The 18,029-nt window shown below is 53.8% G+C and overlaps 1 protein-coding gene across 2 annotated transcripts in view; it reads right to left on the reverse strand.

Moving 5' to 3' along the window:
• LRP1 (LDL receptor related protein 1) overlaps positions 1-13,404 on the reverse strand; it is a 78,574-nt gene extending 65,170 nt beyond the window's left edge. Inside the window, exons 1-4 of one of the 2 annotated variants that reach the window (XM_033866426.2) lie at positions 12,868-13,403; positions 5,463-5,618; positions 4,496-4,618; positions 1,795-1,932 (exon numbers count right to left, since the gene is read on the reverse strand). In XM_033866426.2, coding sequence (XP_033722317.1) covers positions 1,795-1,861 — 67 coding nt within the window. In that variant the 5' untranslated portion in view covers positions 1,862-1,932; positions 4,496-4,618; positions 5,463-5,618; positions 12,868-13,403. Of the gene's footprint in view, positions 1-1,794; positions 1,933-4,495; positions 4,619-5,462; positions 5,619-12,867 lie in introns of both variants that reach the window. The other variant, XM_033866425.2, reaches the window with a different exon arrangement.
• Positions 13,405-18,029: the final 4,625 nt, after the last annotated feature.

Raw genomic sequence — 18,029 nt, forward strand, 5'->3', positions numbered from 1 at the left:
CCACGGAGAGGGGTTCTGGTAGTTTGTTGGGGTCAACAGGAAGTGGGGACAGTGATTCTCATCCCCTTCACATTCCTCTTGCCTGCACTGCCCGAGGACTGCAATGTTGGCTTTGGGGCTGAGGGTGAAGAGCTGGCATGGAATTGAGTCTTTCTGTGCAGCACCCTAGCTCTTGTCTAGAAGCACCCCTGCAACCCATCCCTTGAGCCCTAGAGGCCTCAGAGAGAAGGCCCAAGGTCCAGGTAGAGGATAGGAGGAGGAGCAAAACTGGCTCCCCTGGGATCCTTCTCTAATCTTCCTCCTGCCACTGACCCACTTCCACAGGGGAGACAGAAGGGAATGAGACAGGAGGGGGAAGAGGTGGGAGAGCAGCTGCCCCCCCAGACCAGCGACCCAATTAATGGCCTTGCATGGGGCCAGGCGGCCTGGCCACAAAGACCCCTTTGTCCCGCTGCCTCACACCCCTGCTCCCCCCCTCCCACCTAGGAGAGAGCACTGCCTGAGATGCTAAGACGTTTAGAGGCACTAAGCCGGCCAGGAGGAGCTGGGATCGGGGGCCGGGCCCCGGTTCTTCCTTCTCCTCCCCGAGAGCCCGAGTGTGCTGCCCTGTCCAGCCTCCCCCCAACACAGGGGGGAAATAGTGTTCGTTCCGGAAAATCTGGAAAAGAGTTTCTCTTCTGGATATGGGGTGGGAGGATGATGAGGTCCAACTTCTGTAATATCAGAGAAGGAGGTCCAAACCCTAGGTTTTCGAGGTTCTTGGTTGTTTTTGATACTGATCAGGTATACAAAATCAAGCAAACTTGAACACGCGCCATCCGATAAGATGGGACGTGCGTGGTAATTGAAGTCAGCCCCTAGGCCCACACTCTGCATCCCATTCCAGGAGCTTCAGAGAAAAACATGCAGAATCAACCAAAGGGAAGGATAAAAATCTTCCACAAACTCCCTTGCTCCACACTCCCTGCCCTCAATGAACAGGATCCAGATGTGTCTCTTCCCACAGGCAGATGTTTTCTGACACGCGTTACAGGCACAGGACACGGTCCCCACCCCCCAGGGAAGATTGCCCCACACCCAGGGGCTTGCCTAGGGACTCACAAAGCCAGGCTTCTGCTCCAGGCCCAGACCTTGAGGGCAGTAGGAGAAGTCCCCATTCCCTGACTCACAGGCCTGAGGCCCTGTCTGTCCCCCCTGCCCCCAAAGAATCTCTCCCATTGCTCACGTGGGATCCAGACTCTCCCTGGGTCATGGGGGCCTCCAGGGGGAGAACTGCAGAGCTGGTGACCTGAGCTGCAGGTGGGAAGGAAGTCTGACCTATCATAGTTCCCTCTTCAGCCTGGGTGACTTTCCCATCAAGCAACTTCACAGAGCCTCAAAGATCTGCACTTCCTGGGGGACGCCTTTGGGGGCCCTGGAAGTGGACGCAGGGGGACAAAACTCCAGAACCCCCCGACCCCAGCTTCAATCACAGCATCTGCTCTTCTCTGTTCATACTCATGTAAGAAACCATCTGAAGAAAAGACCCCGCTATTTACAAAAATAAAAAGTACAAAAACGCTGATCTAGTATAAAGCTCTCATTTCACAGGTGGGAAACTGGAGACTGGAGAGGGGTAGTGACATGTCCAAGCACACACAGAGAAGTGCCCGGGGCGCAGGGGAGCAGGACAAGGCCTCATCCCCCACAAAGGTGCGAGGACAGTCCTTGGATGGCGGGCCTCCAAAACTGTCAGGTGCCCACCTGAGAACTCACTGCATCCACCTGGGACAGGAGAGGTGGAAGAGCCCTTACCTCGGCAGTGGGGCCCCTCGTCCGACCCATCTGTGCAGTCCTGGACCCCGTTGCAGAGGCGGGACATGAGAATACACAGCTCGGTGCCCAGGCAATTGTGTTCGTTCGGCTGACATCGCTGGGTCTTACTCTGTGGACCTGGGGGCAGATGGAAAGGCCAGCATGACCGCGCTGGCTACAGAGGCTGTCCGCCTAGTTGTTCACTGGGGGAGGGGGTGGGGAACTGAGACTGGGGTTTCAGGCACCTGCACTTCTTAGATCTCAGGAGGCCTAGGGCCTGGATAGACTCTTCAACCTCGAGCTCTCCTATGCCATTCCCAACAGCAGCTACACACCTGGGAGCCGCCAGGTGGAGGGGAGAACTGGGTTTTAGCAAAGAGTCCACTCCCCAAATGCCGCACGCTGTGGACCCCCACGCCTCACATCTACACTCAGGAGACAAAGTACACCTCCTTCCTATAGCTCCCCAGGTCCCAGAGCCTGGGGCTGAGAGCTGGACCAAGTCTTCTAGAACTGCACTTCCCAATATGCAGCATCGTACGTGGCTACTGAGCATTTGAAATGTGACTAGTTCCAACTGTAAGTATAAAATGCACACTGGCAAAAACAAACAAAAAACAATGGGAGTTCCCTGGTGGCCCAGTGGTTAGGACTCGGTGCTTTCACTACCACGGCCCTGGATTCAATCCCTGGTCGGGGAACTAACATCCCGCAAGCCACGTGGCATGGCCGGAAACAAACAAACAAACAAATAAATGAATAAATGAAATAAAATGCACACTGGCTTTTGAAGACTTAATACCACAGCCACAAAAAAGAATACAAAAGATCTCATTAATACTTTTAGACAAATAATATACTGAAATGATAATAGTTTGGATACATTGGGTAAAATAAAGTTGAAATTAATTTCACCTGATTATTTTTACCTTCTTGAGTGTGGCAACTAGAAAATTTCGAAATTGTGTACATGGCTTGCATTATATTTCTGTTGGATGCACTGTTACAGACCCCCAGCCCCAGAGCAGCTTGCCTGATGCAAGGCTCTGGAAACGGTCAAATGCTGTGGCCCACTGATGATGTCTTGGTACCTCCTTTGTTACCCAAGAAGATGGGCTGGGGGGAGGGCAGGGCAGAGCTCCTGAGGGGATTCTAAGGAGGCCAGGTGACCTAGGACACTGGCTAAACCTGTGGGCTGGTAGACAGACCACTGCCCATTGGCTCCCAAGCCTGGACAGGGTGTGAGAGAGTGTCTGTTTATGAGTGCACCTGTCCGCCTGTGCCTGGTAGGAGTCCACATGCACAGGTGAGGGAGGTGTGTACCGTGGAGCAGAGTGGTGTGGAGTGAGGGTGAATCCATGGCCCTGGATTCAATCCCTGGTCGGGGAACTAACATCCCACAAGCCACATGTGCTGGTGCTTCTGGCCTTGGTATGTGCATTTCCATGTCCTTTTGGGAGCGAGTCTGGGTTTGTGTGTGCGTGTCTGGGAGCATCTGTCTGAGTGCAGGTTGTGTCTCTGCATCCCCATTTCAGAGTGTTGACTCTGCGTTGCTATGAGAGCATGTCTGTGCCAGCATCTGCCTCTGTCTGTGTATGTCGGGGAGGGTGGAGGGGAGTGAGTCAGTGCCCGGGAGGGACTGAGTGTGGGTGTGATAGGTCCAGGAGTGTGCATGAGTGGGGACAGTGTGGGGATGTGTATAAGGTGGGGTTTACATCAAATTAAAGGGAGGAGGATAAAAAGAGCCAGATCTGGACCTTCTGCATGGCTTTCTTTATCCCTAACGCCAAGCATTGGGGTCAGAAATGTGGGGCATAAAGACGGCATCAGACAAGAAGATGCTCCAGGCTGAGCCACGCCCCCATACAAACACTTGCAGAATATCCCTGGCTCCCACACCTCCAGGGCAGGGTATGAGGGTGAGGCAGACAGAACTGGTCGCTCCCTTTCTGGCCCTAAAATTACCCCTAATAATTATGGGTGAGGGTGTGGAGATGGGGCTGGGACAGGATAAAGCCGGAGAGAGAACGGAGACAGACCTAGGAACGCAGGATCCCCTAGACCCCAGCCCAGATGAGCCCCGCAGAGGAGAGACTCTGCCAGCTGCCCAGGACTCTAGGGTCCCGCCAGAAAGTCCTCCACTCCCCCCCACTGGCAGGGTAAAGCCTGGGTGGGGACCTTTCTCCCAGTTTAAACAGCTGCCTCTGATTACACCACTTATGGAGGGCAGGGGGAGCGGGGGAGGGCGGGAAATGCGCAGGGGTGGGGCTTCTGGGACAGAGACTTAGCAAGGGGCCAGTGGCCTTTGGCCTGGGAGCCTGAGGACAGGAAGGGGACCCAGCAAGACCTGGGGGCACTCATCAAGGATCAGGAGGTTCAGAGGTGGGAAGAAGAGGGATGAGCCAGAAGGGAGGGGAGCCTGGGCCCTCTCCTTCCAGGAAAGCTGTCAGCCCAGAGAACACAATCTCTGGCTGGCTTGGGGGTATAGCAGCTGAGGGAGCTCATTTCTGAGCACACCAAGCACCATGCCGGGCTCTTTGAAGAGGGGGAGAGGACAGTTTTAGCTGTGTCATGTACAAACAATCATAGAGCAAGGTCCACGCCGGACTAGAGCTCAACTGTCCTCATCCCAAACTGCCTGGGCCAAAAGGAAAAGGCAGGAATCGGTGGTGCGGGGGAGGGATCCAGAAAAGGCACTTACAAATCTCAGGAGCCTCGTCAGATCCGTCGGGGCAGTCCCGCTCACCGTCACAGCGCCAGCCCTTTGAGATACAGGTGATCTGGTCTCTGCAGGCAAACTGCTTTGGGCTGCAAGTCTTAGGGACTGGGGTCAAGGGAAGAAAACAGGGGTGTGAGTGAGGGATACAGGCCAACTCTATGGCCTTAAGCGCTCTAGGGCTCCTCCTCCTCCCCCAGCATCAGTCTCCATCTGGCCCAGACTCTGACCCACGGTCCATGTGTTGGGGGGGGTGGGCACGTGGCTGGGGTTCACTCCCAGAACACCGCGTACCTGCAACGGCGGGAGGGGAAGGATGCAGGGAGCACATTCTATTGTCCCCCGCTCAGTCCCGAAGACTGCCTGTTCGGTGTGCCCTCCCCCAGTCCTCAGGGTCAAAGCCCTTGCTGTTCTCTGTTACTCTGGTCAGACACCAGCAACCCCATTTTGCTGACTGAGAGCGATGGGGCATTTAGCCATTGACGTGTTTTCTCTTTATCTTCCTCCCTATCTCACTAGAGGTCCAGAGCTGGTCTTTTCTAACCTCTCTGCTCCTTCGCCCTCTGGGACACTTTTGGTCCCTGGGACCCATCATCCTGCCCACCTCCAACTCTTAACCACCAGGCCCCCAGATGGGATGTGTGTCTGGGGTGCCCTTGGCACAGTGGTGGCTTGGAGATGGCATCAGCAGAGGTGCCCTGCCTCCACCTGCATTCTCTAAAGACACAGCCTCCCTTGCTGGTTAGACTTTCAGCAGATGCCCTCAGAGGTAAGAAGCACCTAAGATTGCCCAGGATGACAGAGTTGGAGAGCTGAGGCAGGGGGATGGCTGGGGTGACCTGTAGGAGCTGGTTTCAGCCCAGCCGACCTGTTAAGGTCCTATATCCAGGACCTCTTTGCCCTCAACCCTCACCCCCACCAGCTTCCCTCTGCTGCTGCCCCATTGTCTTACCTCATTCTCCGGGGATGAATTAAAGACGGTAACGCTAACCCTCACTGTTACCTCAGTATGTGCCAGGAAATGTGGTACACTAGTTCTTTCCACGTATCATCTCATTTAATCGTCTCCACAATATGACAAAGTAGGTACTACCAATACCACCATTTCCTAGATGAGGAAACCAAGCCTCAGAGAAGGTGGGTTCACACAGCAGGCAAGTGACAAAATCAGGACTCATACCAGTTGAGCTGACTCTAAGCTTTTAACCAACCAGTGCACACCAGTCTCCCCATTCTCACTGAGAGGCTCTCAGGAGTTGTTCCTCCCGATGCCGTCACCATGCCCTCCACGGGAAGAAAAGTACCCCCCTCCTTCACCCCCAGCCAGTCTCCCAGCCCTTCATCGCCTCTTCCTTGGTCTGCGTCAATCCCATTTCCTCGTCGGCTGTCGTGCACTGGAAACCAGCTCTGTGCCAGGCATTGCACTAGGCACTGGGGTGCCAAGGAGGGGCAGGATGGCCCCTCAGGAGCCACAGCACCCTGGGAAGACAGCAGGGCAGAGTGAGCTCAGGGCTGGGACAGGGCAGAAGGAAAGTGTGTCAGGGCTCTGAGCAGGGAGGGATGGAGTGTGAGGGGAGCCACACTGAGAAGACGTCCTCCCTCCCTAACCCCCATCTCTGGCAGAGGGGACAGCACTCAGGCCCCTGGCCAGGATGAGAGCCGAGTTCAGGAAACACATCAAGGATGGCCTGGCTAGGCCCCCGGCCCCGGAGTCCCCCTCCCCTACCCCCACCCTGAGCAGGGAATAAAGGCCCCTTGAGGAGGTGGATAATGCTGAGTTCATTGCCCCACTGGGCCAGCTGTGAGGTCTTCCCGGGGAAACAGCCCGCCAGCCTAGTTAGCATGCCAGAGAATGGTCCTCTTCCCCTGGCCAGCCGAGACCGGCTGGTGGCGGGGCGGGTAGAGGGGGCTGGAAGGGGACTCAGAGGCAGATGGGCTGTTTGGAGCCCAGAAAGGCCCCCGTGCCACCCCTGCCTCCACCTGGACTTTTAGTCCACGCCCCCTCTCCTCCCCAGGGTAGAACTCAGAGCCCAGGCCTGAGGTCACCGGTTGGTCACTCCAATCTCCCCTCCATTCCGAGTCCCAGCCATGGTCCCCTCCTCCTTTGGCCCTCACTTTGTCCCCCCCGCTGTCCCCCACCCCCATTTTTGGCCTGAACTCGACAGAGGAAACAGCAGCTGGCAAACTCCGAAAGCTGAAATGAGAGAGATTCACAAACCAGATGTGCTCTCGCGGAGGGAAGGGAGCGGGGGATGGGAGCGAAAGGAAGAGGAGCGCTCAGGGCCCCCGTCCCACAGCAGCATCGCTTTGGGCCGGGGCAGGGGGACTGGAGGTGCACATCTCCCACAGGTCAGGGCAGCACAAGGATCTCGAGAGATGTGAAAGAACTTCCTTTCCATCAGGGATGGTGGAGAAAGCCCTAGGAATCTCAAGCGTGAAGGCTGAGGCCTGTCTGTGATTTCCTTCAGGGGGAAGAGGGGAGGAAAGAAACAAATAACCTACTTCGGGGCAGTCTACACAGCCAAGGGAAGCCTCACTTGGAGGCAGAGGGAGCTGCAGTGCAGTGGGGTAGGAAACTTGTAATCTGCTTAGAGCCAGCAGCCAACCCCACTGCCCTCAGCTGCGCCTTCCGCATCTGATGCCAGCACCCAGGAAACCCACCTCTGTGGCCTTAGATGAGGGAACAACACAGCCCTAAGTTCAGGAGCAACTAGTGGCCTCCCCTGCCTCCTGCCCCTCATGAGACTTGGGGCTTTATAAGGATATGAACTAACATTTTTCAACATGGTCACCGTGTGTCAGCCACTGAGCTGAAACACTTTGTACACATTAACTCATTTAGGTCCTCAAACCCTGTGACATGGCTACTGTTGCAATCCCCATCATACAGATGAGGGAACTGAGGTACAGAGCGATTAGTGACTGAACCGGCAGTTCCTCACTGGCCACGATGATGGAGCCACATGAAGAAGGATGAAGAAGGGAAACGGCAGGGTCCTCTGGCGCTGGGAGTGGGCACAGGGATCATAGGAGGTGGCAGTGGCCTTCAGGGCTCCTCAGAGAGGAGGGGAGAAGGTGGAGAAGACGGAAAGGGACAAGAACGGGACAGAAGAGGGAAGAGAGAAGGGAGAAGAAGGAGAGGACTACGGAGGGAGAGCGAGCGAGGTTGCAGAGAGAACGCCAGGACACAGGGGCTGTCTGTTCTCAGCTTTGCCCGGAGATGAATGTGACCGCCATGCTAACTCTGGCCAACACCCCTGCCCCCCCTCAAACCCAGGCACCCAGCCCAGCCATGGCCCCCAGGGCCACCAAGATGGAGCCAGAACAGGAGGTGCAGGGTTGGGTGTGCATCCAGACACAACACGGACCCTGCTGCCCTGCTTAAGCCTTGGCTGTCGTCCTGTCCCATTCTGGGACCTTGGGGGCAGGGTGGGGAAGGGCGGTGAGAGGGCCTGACCAGAGCAGAGAGAGTGACAGGGAAGTACAGCCCTCAGGGAGTCTTCTCCAGAGAAGGGGACCCATCTGTTGATCCCCTTGGGAGCAGAGATGGAGAGGAAGAGAGATGGTGAGATTTCCTAAAGACCCAGGAGACCTGAGACAGGGTAAGCATGAAAGAGACCCCTGAGACCCTTTTCAAGAGCAGACACAGCAGAGGGAGAGATAGGCTGTGTATCAGGGGATGTTTTCTGAAAGGACCCACATGATATATCTAAGGGAACAGAGGAGCCAGGGACTGGCCAGGGGGTGGGGGACAGAGCCTGCAGGAATCTAAACTTTCAAACATATGGGGGTGGGACAGCAGGGGCCTCCCAGACCCTAACCAAGAGCTTTTCACTGAATTTTATGTATTTTGGGTGTTACCCGGTGGCTCCTTCCCCGCAGCTCAACGAGGCTCAGACACATTTTTGTCATTCCTGAGTCTGGGCCTCTGCTTTGCGGCCTGGACAGACAGACAGGATGGCTTGGGCTGCTGGGGGAGGGGAAGGGTCTCCCCCTCCATCCTGAGTCAATATTGACTCAGCAGGACATTAGCCTGACCTCCCCACCATCTTTTCCTTTCCCCACAAGTAAAATCAGACCCTTTGAATGTCTCCAGAGGTCAGCATATCTCTCACCAGGCCTTTAGAAGGCCTTCCCACCTACCCCCCAACACACACACACACAGCTTACGCGCTGCAGAAGGAAAAGCTCTAAGCTCCTGACCCATTCCTCACACCTTTCTCCAGTTCTCAGGTTATGAGGAAGTTCTGCCAGAAGTCTAACCTCCCTCCTCCTTTCTGAATTATCTGCACTCCCTCTCTTACTCAACCCACAAAGGGTATCAAGTTCCCTTCCTCCAGAAACATTCTCTCCAAAATTAGTGGAGGGGGAAGAAGAGAGAGGAACTTGGAGGAAAGTGGAGGGAGAACTTTCACTGCCAAACTGGATACTCCAAGCTTGGCCTGGGAGGGGAAGAATAACTCCAAAATGGCGAGCATGTGGGAAAGCCCAGGAGAGACTTCTGCTCCCAGGTAGCTTTCAAGATACCAAGAGGCCTGGATGGAGGTGGATGGAGACAGACAGAGACAAAGCAAGAGACAGAGACTGAGAGAGACAGGACAAAGAATGCCACAAAGGATGAGGTAAGAGAGATGAGAGGATGAGAGACAGAGGTTCTTTGAGGCCAAGAGAGCACACACCAATGATACACAGACAGAGGCAAAAACCAGGGAAGGGGTCTCAGCCCAGAGGTTGCCAAGACAACGACACAGTTGTCTTGGGATGACCCCGGAGAACAACATCCCTGAGGCTCAGGGTGGGGAAGCATATACCTTGACTTGGACAAAGAGAGTCTCTGCCCTGGCAGTGCCTGACCCAAGGGAGACTCAGAATAGGGGCCGCTGCCTCCCACAGAATTGGGAGGGTGGGAGGAAAGAAGACTGAAGCTCTTCAACAGGGAAGCCAAGGCCTCCAGGAGATTCTCATCTTCCCTGGGGGTGCAAGAGGGATAAATACCTCCCCTCACTGTCCCTCACCTCTTTCTCAGGCAGGTTTTACACTGGGGCCTGGGGCCACCGCACCGGAAGCAATCCGGAGCCAACTGCTTCCTTCTCCAAACAATGCAGGATCCTGCTAACCAGGCTGAAATCTGGGACTGAACACAGGGGCATGGGTCTAGGTTCTTCAAACACCCACACCCAGCACCCAGCTCCATCAGGTCAGGGAGAGCTTGCATGGTCCCACTCAACTGCACTCGGATTCCCAGAGGGCGAGGAACCCCCATCCGGAGCTGGAGGACTTGGATGCTGGAGAGTTCATAGAGGGTTGGGGAGGGGGGCGGTGCCCTGAGAGGAAACTATGGAGGGGAATAAGCCTTAGGTTTGGGGTTTTGATATGCAAAGGCTGAGACTACAGCAAGAGGAAAGAAAGTTAGACTTGGTAAGGAAGGGCTTCCCAAAGGTAAGGAAGGGCTTTCCAAAGGTAGGGAAGGAGTTCTGTAAAGTTCTGGGGATTTGGACAGGATCTGGCTCTGGCCAGAGCCCCTGCTGACATCCTTAAGAGGCCCAGTGATGGGGAGTGGTTGGGGGCAAAAAATATAGAGAGAAAATGGAGGAAGGGGAGCAAGATTAGGAGAAAAGGAAGTCTTGAGAAGCAGCCGCAAACATCAAAATATCCCTCCATCCCCAAGTCAACGTCCCACACATCCCTGGTTTGAAAGACGAGGGTGAGGGGAGATGTCCAAGATCTGAGTCTGACCAGGGGAGAAAGGAGTTTGGAACCATCTCTCAGAGAGCCAGAAGGCAAACAACTCAGTCTCATAACTCACTTAACTGTCCAGCTTGTCTGATAAATGGTAATACACTGGCTCGAGGGGGTACGTGGAGATGGGTAGGAGAGAGGGAGGCAGCCAGCCCTCTCCACTACAAAATGTTCCTAATCTCAGCAGGGACCTCAGTAACTCCTCTTCCCATTCCCCATTCCATCTGTTTCTCCATCCTCCCAGGTAGCAAGTATACTCAATTCTGTCTACTAGCAGGGAGTGACATTGCTCCCCAAAGAGAAGGGGACCCTGGGGATTGGGTTCAGGCATAGCAGAGAAGGCAGAAATGGTGGAGAAGGACCCTAGGGCTGCTCCCCTGGAGGGAAAGCAGCAAGGTCTGTGATAGCAGCAGAAAGGAAGGTTAGACATTGAGTCAGGTAAGCTGGAGCCAGGACGTGTCCTCCTCCAGAAAACGAAGGAGAAAGTTCCGTGTCTGTGGGCCTGAGACATGAGGGCAGGGGTGGGGATAGAGGCATCCATAGGCTGTCCTGGACAACATTGGCCCTACAGGTCTGTGCAGTTTCCCTTTCCCACTCCCCAGAATGGGGTAGAACCGATGATTCACTATTCCCATTCTTAAGGTGAGCACAGTATGGGTGTTTGGGGAGGGGTCCTTTCTCCAGGACTTTGGATAGAGTTTGGTTTGAGCTGGGGTTACAGCTGTGGACTGGGTGGAAACTTACAAAAGCATGGGAGACCATTAAGGAAAACACATCCAGTCTCCCTCTTCCACTCACCACCCACCAACTTGGTGTGGCAGATAGAACCGCTTTGGAACCCTGGGGGTGAAGCTCCCTGGGGCCACTCCTGACCAGGCTGGGGACTTTTTCTGCTCTCCACAGAGACCCCGCTTTTCCCTCTGCCTTCCATCGTGGGGCTCTTGATGGGTCACTCTCTCTCAACATTTTCTTCTATCCCTCCCAGAAGTCGCTGTACCCAAATCTCTCTGCCTCAGTTTCCCCTCTCCCTTCACAGGGCTGAGAACAAGAGGAAACAACGTGCATAACTGAGGAAGTCATGGGCAAGGGCTGGTCTGAAGGGTATTCAGGGCAGAGCCTCTTCCCTCCTCTTGGGCAGATAATTGATGTGGGGTGGGGGGTAGGCGGACAGAGTCCCCAAGACGGCATAACTGAGAGCTACTGAATATATTGTCTTTCTGGGCACAGCTACTTCCTGACCCCTTAACCTCCCTCCCCCCACTGAAGCAAGTTGTGGGGAGGGGAAGAGAGAGAGAGAGAGAGATAGTCTGGTTTCAGAGAAAAACTTTCCCAATCACAATCTGGCAAAATTTAGAAGATGGAGGAGGGGTGCACGATGGTATTGGGTCCAGATTTTTCCCTGGATGAGAGGACTAAAATGACGGGAAGGGATGAGATCCCACCCCTTCCAAATCAGGGGCCCAGCCCAGCCCAACCCCATGACCCCAGCTCAAAGCTTGAGCAAGACTTGAACCAGTGACTCACAAGTAAGAGGGAAAATCGCTGACATTAAAGAAAGGCAAGAGGGCCCCCCATTTCTCCAAAAGGACACGGCTCTAGCCCAAACCTAACTGCAGTCTACAAAGTGTGTGCGTATGAGGGGAGGAGGGGAAATGCTGGAGAGAAATAAACACATCTACCAAAGGAGCAGGGAATTAGGGGGTGGGGGCATAGCCATAACCCCATCCAGCCTCCAACTCTCCTTCCAGTACAAACTGTGATCAGACCAGAAGTCAGGGAGAAAGCAGCCTTCCTCCACCCTCCCACCTCAGCATTCCAGGCCATTCTCCAGTCCCCTTCCCCAATGATGACATCTAACGTTTTTCATCTCAAAGCTCCCAGGAATTAAGAAGGAAAATTCAAAGTCATATAGCTTCGCCTTCCCCCACCCGCTACACCCCCCAACACAGCCCTTTCCAGGCTACTGACAGAGGCCCTGAGAGGGGGAAGTGCTCATTTCGGAACCCAGGCTGGCAGCCCGCTGGATCCTGGACCCAGGCCTTCAAGCCCGGTCTCCAAGGGCCCAGATTCCACACCCAAGCAGGGGGCCCTCCCGTGGCCCTCTCTCTCCCCACCACAGCCATCCTCCCTGTCCTGCCTGCCCTCTGCCCAGCGGGGCACCCCTGACCCGGCTACCCTTCCAGATGCAGAGGCCACTGCAAAAGGACCCCCGCCCCCTTTTGCAGCCAGTAAACAGCAAATCCGGATTCCTTTACAATTCAGATGTGTTGTGTGGGGGGGTGGAGGATGTAGGGGAGGCAGAGGCCCTCCCCCACCAGAGATAGGAAAAGAAGGCCTCTAGATGTCAGGATCAGTAAAAAGGGGATCCCTCCTCTCCCTTCCCAGGCCTCTGGTCTTTGTTTGGGCTGGGGGGGTCCCAGAAGCATCATTTGCCCGGGGCCCCTATCCTCCAAATTGGACCCCCATCCCCACCCCCAGTCAGGCCGCTGCTGTGTCAGCTGGACTGGGATAACAAAAGGCACCCCCTCCCGCGTCTCCCTTTCCCATCCGAACGCAGGAGTGGGGGCTGGGGAGTGGGTGTCCCCAGGGGTCCAAGGGGGCCGCGGAATCTCACTCACCATCGACAGCGGCCGCGACCAGAGCTGAGAGCAGGGGCAGCAACAGCAGCAGCGGCGGGGTCAGCATGGTGTGGGCTGATGCAAGCAGCAGCCCCCTGCTCTCTGGTCCTGTTACTTTTCGCCGTCGCCGCCCCCCCCAATTGGGGGGTCCCCCCTTTTCCTCCTTCCTCCCTTCTCCTCCTCTATTCTTATCCTATCCTTCAGCAAAGCTCACCAGGGGTCTGGGTGAAGAGGTAGAGTTCGGAGCCCCTTGGGGAGGGCCTGCAGACGGGGGTGCACCCTCTGCCCCCAAATCCAAACCCTTCACCCCCGGCTTTTCTCTTCGTTCCTCTTTTTCCCCCTCCCGGGCGAAGCTCACAGCCCCATCTCCGAGCCGCCTCCGGCTGCAAAAATGCACAATTGGGAGGAGGCGGGGTGGGGGAGTGGGGGGCGTGGACCGGGTGGGGGAGCCTTCGGAAGGGGCCTGATGGAGCTATGGGGTCTCCCCTCGTTTCCGCCTCCTCAGTGCACGGGCCTGGAGCTCGCACCACTGTTCCCCGGACTGAGGTGCCGCGGGGCGGGCTGAGGGGGGGGGAGAGGGAGGGGACCGGGAGAGGAGGGAGGGAGAGAAGGGGCGGGGAAAGAAAAAAAAGGGGGGGGGGAAGAAAGAGCTACGCGGCAATCCTGTGAGTGCGCATGCGCCGATTTGGCGCGCTGCCCTGGGGAGGGGGAGTCAGAGCGGCGACCAGATCTGGATCTCTGGCTACCGGTCCGAGAGCGGGGGGTTCCCGGGGTCCCGCTGGCTGGCTTTGGGCCTGGAGCGCCCATTCCCGTGACTGGGCCTTTCTCCCTGGCGCTCGGCAGCTGAAGGGGCGAGGGGGGTTGGGCAGGGGGGGTTGAGGAGAGCTGAGCGGCTTTTCTTTGAAACTCGGTGTCTTTCCCTAGAATTTCAGGCCCCGTCTGCGGATCCAAGACCGGGAGGTCTGGACCGAGGCCTGATCTCCTGGGGGAACCCTGACTGTGCCTTCCCATGACTGGGGTGGGGTCGGGGGCTGCCAGTCCGCGGGGAAGATGCGGGGAGAAGCTGAGCTTTGATTTGGAGACTTTGTAAAACCTGGACGGGGATTGGGGCCTGCGGCGGAGGGGGGCGGGGTGGGGGAGGGGCCGAGACGGCCTGCCCCAACCTCGCTCCCGGATTTGGAGTAAACAGGGACACCCGCCGGGACACGCCGGAGCTTGTCCGCCCGCCTAGGGCTTGGGGATGGAGCCCACCTTAGTGCCCGCCCCGCCCTGCTTGCCTGGCACCGGGAGAGGCAGGCCCTGGTTTGGAGGGAGGTGAGTCACCAGCGGGTGGGGTTAAGTAAGTTCCACCCACCTTCGCCCCGAGAGGTCGGGGCTCATTTATTTTTTTGTTTGGTGTTTTGTTTTTTTATACCTTCTGACTGGCTTCCCACCAAGTCGGGGTTTTAGATTCCGAGCAACAGGGATTTGGAATAAGATGAGGGACTCTGGACCTCTGTTTCCAGGCCTCGAGTTCTAAGGAGGTGTCTGCTGAGTGCCGGACCTTTGTCCCAGCCTGAGCCCGTAAGGGAATGCTGCTTTGAGTCCACAGGGCGCCGGGCGGTTCCCAGAGCCCAGTGAATGTGCTTCTGGCCACTGCCCCCTTCAGGGCGGTGTTTTAAGGCTGTACCTTGGGTGTCTGACTTTCTGGTGTCTGGAAGTCAGAGTTCAGGGAGACAGCAGGCGACGCCAGAAATTCACATTAGAGATGAGGGAGGCTTGCACCACCCTTCTCCCTTTTAAAGTTCTGTTCAAGGAAAGGCCCCAAATCCTCACGCCAGCCTGGCCCTGGCAGAAAGTGGAGCAGCATGGAGGACTTGTCTATTGATGGCAGTGAGAGCAAGAGAGGAATCCAGAAGGAGCTAGACCTTTTCACCAAACCAGAGCTTCCTCCTGGCTCGCGTTGCTCAAGGCCAAGGCCACCTCTTTAGTCTCCCAGGCCAGAAACCTCAGACTTACTGCCAACTTGTCTTCTGGGCCTTTCTCTCCTATACCAATCTTGGAAACCTGTGCTCAATATTTGTCATTTTTTTCCTTTGAAATAGAGTTCAGATTTCCTCCGTTTCCACTGCTGGAGTTTCTTTGGGCAGGGGTGGGGTCTTATTCATCCTTTCATCCAGGCCTCATGGGCTAACACAGTGGTGGTCTCATGGCAGCGACTTACTAACATTTTAATGAACTCCTACTAGGCTCCTTCTTCTCCCAGGACCCTCTCTCCTTGTTGTCATCCAAGTGAAGTCAGATTGAAACAGACTTCAGACGGCTTTGCAAGGAAAAAGCTAGCTGGAGTGACCATACGTAGCCCAAGAGGGTTATGAGGGGGCAGCCCCATTCCTCTCCCTGATACCTGTCTCATGCAGGTGAAATCTTCCTGAAACTGCTTTCCCTGTGTCTCTTCCTGGCTGGCAAACCTCTACTGGGTGTCTATAGACAATGGAATCAAATGTGGACTCTTCTCCCAGTCCTGGCCTCCCAATATCTGGCCTCAGCCAGCATATCAACACTTCTCGTTTGCTACGTCCCAACCCCTGCTATCTCCTGAATGTGAATGTGTGTTTATTTTTATGAACATTATATTGTAAAAATGGTAATACTTAGTGGTTGCAAAACTCAGAGTATAGGAAGGTACAGATGAAAAGTAAACTTGCCACTATTCTCCATACTCCCATTCTTCAGTCCCACCCTCAGAATAATCACTACTAAGAGTTCCTTGGGTCTCCTTCCAAGAGGTTTTTTTTTTGAAATGATAAACAGGGAATTCCTTGGTGGTCCAGTGGTTAGGACTCGGTGCTTTCATTGCCAGGGGCCCAGGTACAATCCTTAGTCGGGGAACTAAGACCCCACAAGCCACTTGGTGTGGCCAAAAAAAAACGATAAACAAATATAAACATCTTTTAAAACCACAAATGAGCTCATACAGTATATACTGTTCTGGAACTTGCTTTTTTTTCAGTTAACTCATCTTGATCCCTTTCCACATTGTACACACACATCTAGCTCACTCTTTGTATTGGCTACTTGGAATCTCCTTGCTTGGATACTCCACAGTCTACTGGGATTGTTGGGCCCTTGGGTTATTTCCAATGTGTGAAGTGCTGAGGTTGTCTCTATAAGACAAGAGAATGCATATTTCTACTTGAGCCTTTAATTAAACTCTTCTCTCAGCTGCTTCCTACCCTCATCAGCAAGGCTCTCCTGTTATTCTCACTCTGCCCATCTCTCCTGTTCCAAACTTGCTCTCAAGATAGCCTCAGTACCGAGAACTTAGCACTTAATTTCGAGAGTTCTGTGTCTACCATCAGACCATAAGGTGGCCCCTAAGGGCAAGTAACATGTCTTTTACTTCTTGTATCCACCCAGTGTTAGGACCTCTTGATTGTTCAGTGGGTAAGCTGACAGGAGTGTTAGGACTAGGGGAGTCTGCACTGGTAGAGGAGACAATCATAACTAAGTACCATCGAACGGGATGTGACTGGAAGCATTTTCTCCGTATTTCTCCTATAGCACCCGTTATATAGTCCCTCTCTCCCTCAGCTTCTTCTCTTTCTCCCCACTTCTGTTCAAAGAAGCTTCCATCTTCAAACCCTTGAGTTGGAATTGTAACCAAATAGAGGAAACCAAGGAGGAATTCTCTGCAATCCATGATCGGGATATCAAGAATGGTGACAGTGGGCAAAGAAATTGGTGGAGAGGATATCCCCTTTTTTTGGATCTCCCAGCAGATTATTAAACATCTCCCTTTCCTGTCGACTGTAACAGGCACTGAGCTGGGGCATTAAGGGGGCAGCTCTGGGATTGAATGTCAGGCCAGAGACTGACACCACCTAGCGGTCAGCTAAAGAAGTGTAAACAGGAAGAGTGTCTGAAGGGTCTGGTGGAAAGTGGGAAGAGAACCAAGATTTACTGAGTACTTACCATATACTAAGTCCATGCAGTGGATTTTACATGGATTAGCTCATTTAAGTCTTATAACTGCCTTGTGGCATAAGTGTTCTTTTCAGTTTGTAGATAAGGAAATAGAGTCTCAGAAAAATTAAGGAATCTGCCCCAAAGCACAGTGCAGATTGGAGCCCAGTTTTCTTTCATTTAATAAACATTTATTAGGTACCTCATATGTGCCAGTTACATTGGTAAGCACTAGGGACGAGAGATGGAAACACACAGTCTCAGCCTTCAAGAAGTGTACAGGTTAGTGGGGCTGTGCAACTAAATCACTGACAATTACAACAAAGTACCTTAATGCCTGTGATAAAGGTACATGGCACAGAGGGAACCAGGGCAGGATACCTATTCCAGATAAGAGGGTCAAAGCAGGGCAGAGTAGATGATACCAGGCTATGTGTTGAAAGAGAGGAAGGAGATGATAAACAATGACAGAAGGAAAGTGTGTTTTAGGCTGGAAGACAGGCAAAGGCATGGAGGCATGAAGAAGTTTAAAACATTTGAGGCAGTTATGGTATGACTGAAGCTTAAAGTACTTATTGGGGAAGATAATGGATAAAGTATCAGGGATCCTAATCAAAAGGGTGATTTTAGCCACACTAAGGACTTAGAATTTTTTTCTAGAAGTAGTGGGGAACCAGGTGAGAAATTGATGAAGTCCTTAACGCACAAGGCATAGAGCTGAAGAGGAAGAGGATTCCAGGTAAAGAGGTAGGATCAAGTATATCAATTAGTTTATCATGTTGGCCTAGAGGATAGTGACAGGGAAAGCTGAGTCTAGAAACTGTGGCTCACATTAGAATGTTCTCAACTTCTCAGATTTTGGCAGCACATTAGAATCACCCAGGGAGTTTTAAAATCCCAGTGCTGACAAAAAAAATTCTCAGTGCCAGAGAACTTGTACTACTTGACTTCAAGACTTATAAGCTACTGTAATCAAGACACTATGGTACTGGCATAAGGACTGACAAAGAGATCCGTGGGATAGAATAGAGGGCCAGAAATGACTCACACTTAAAGGTCATTTAATTTTGATGAAGATGTCAAAGCAATCCACTGGGAAAAGGAATATCTTTCCAACAAATTGTGCTGGAACAACTGAATATCCATATGGGAGAAATAAGTAAATCGTGATCCCTACCTCACACCATGTGCAAAAATTGATTCAAGATTAATGATTA

The sequence above is a fragment of the Tursiops truncatus genome, chromosome 11 (genome assembly GCF_011762595.2).
Source record: "Tursiops truncatus isolate mTurTru1 chromosome 11, mTurTru1.mat.Y, whole genome shotgun sequence".
NCBI lineage: Eukaryota > Metazoa > Chordata > Mammalia > Artiodactyla > Delphinidae > Tursiops > Tursiops truncatus.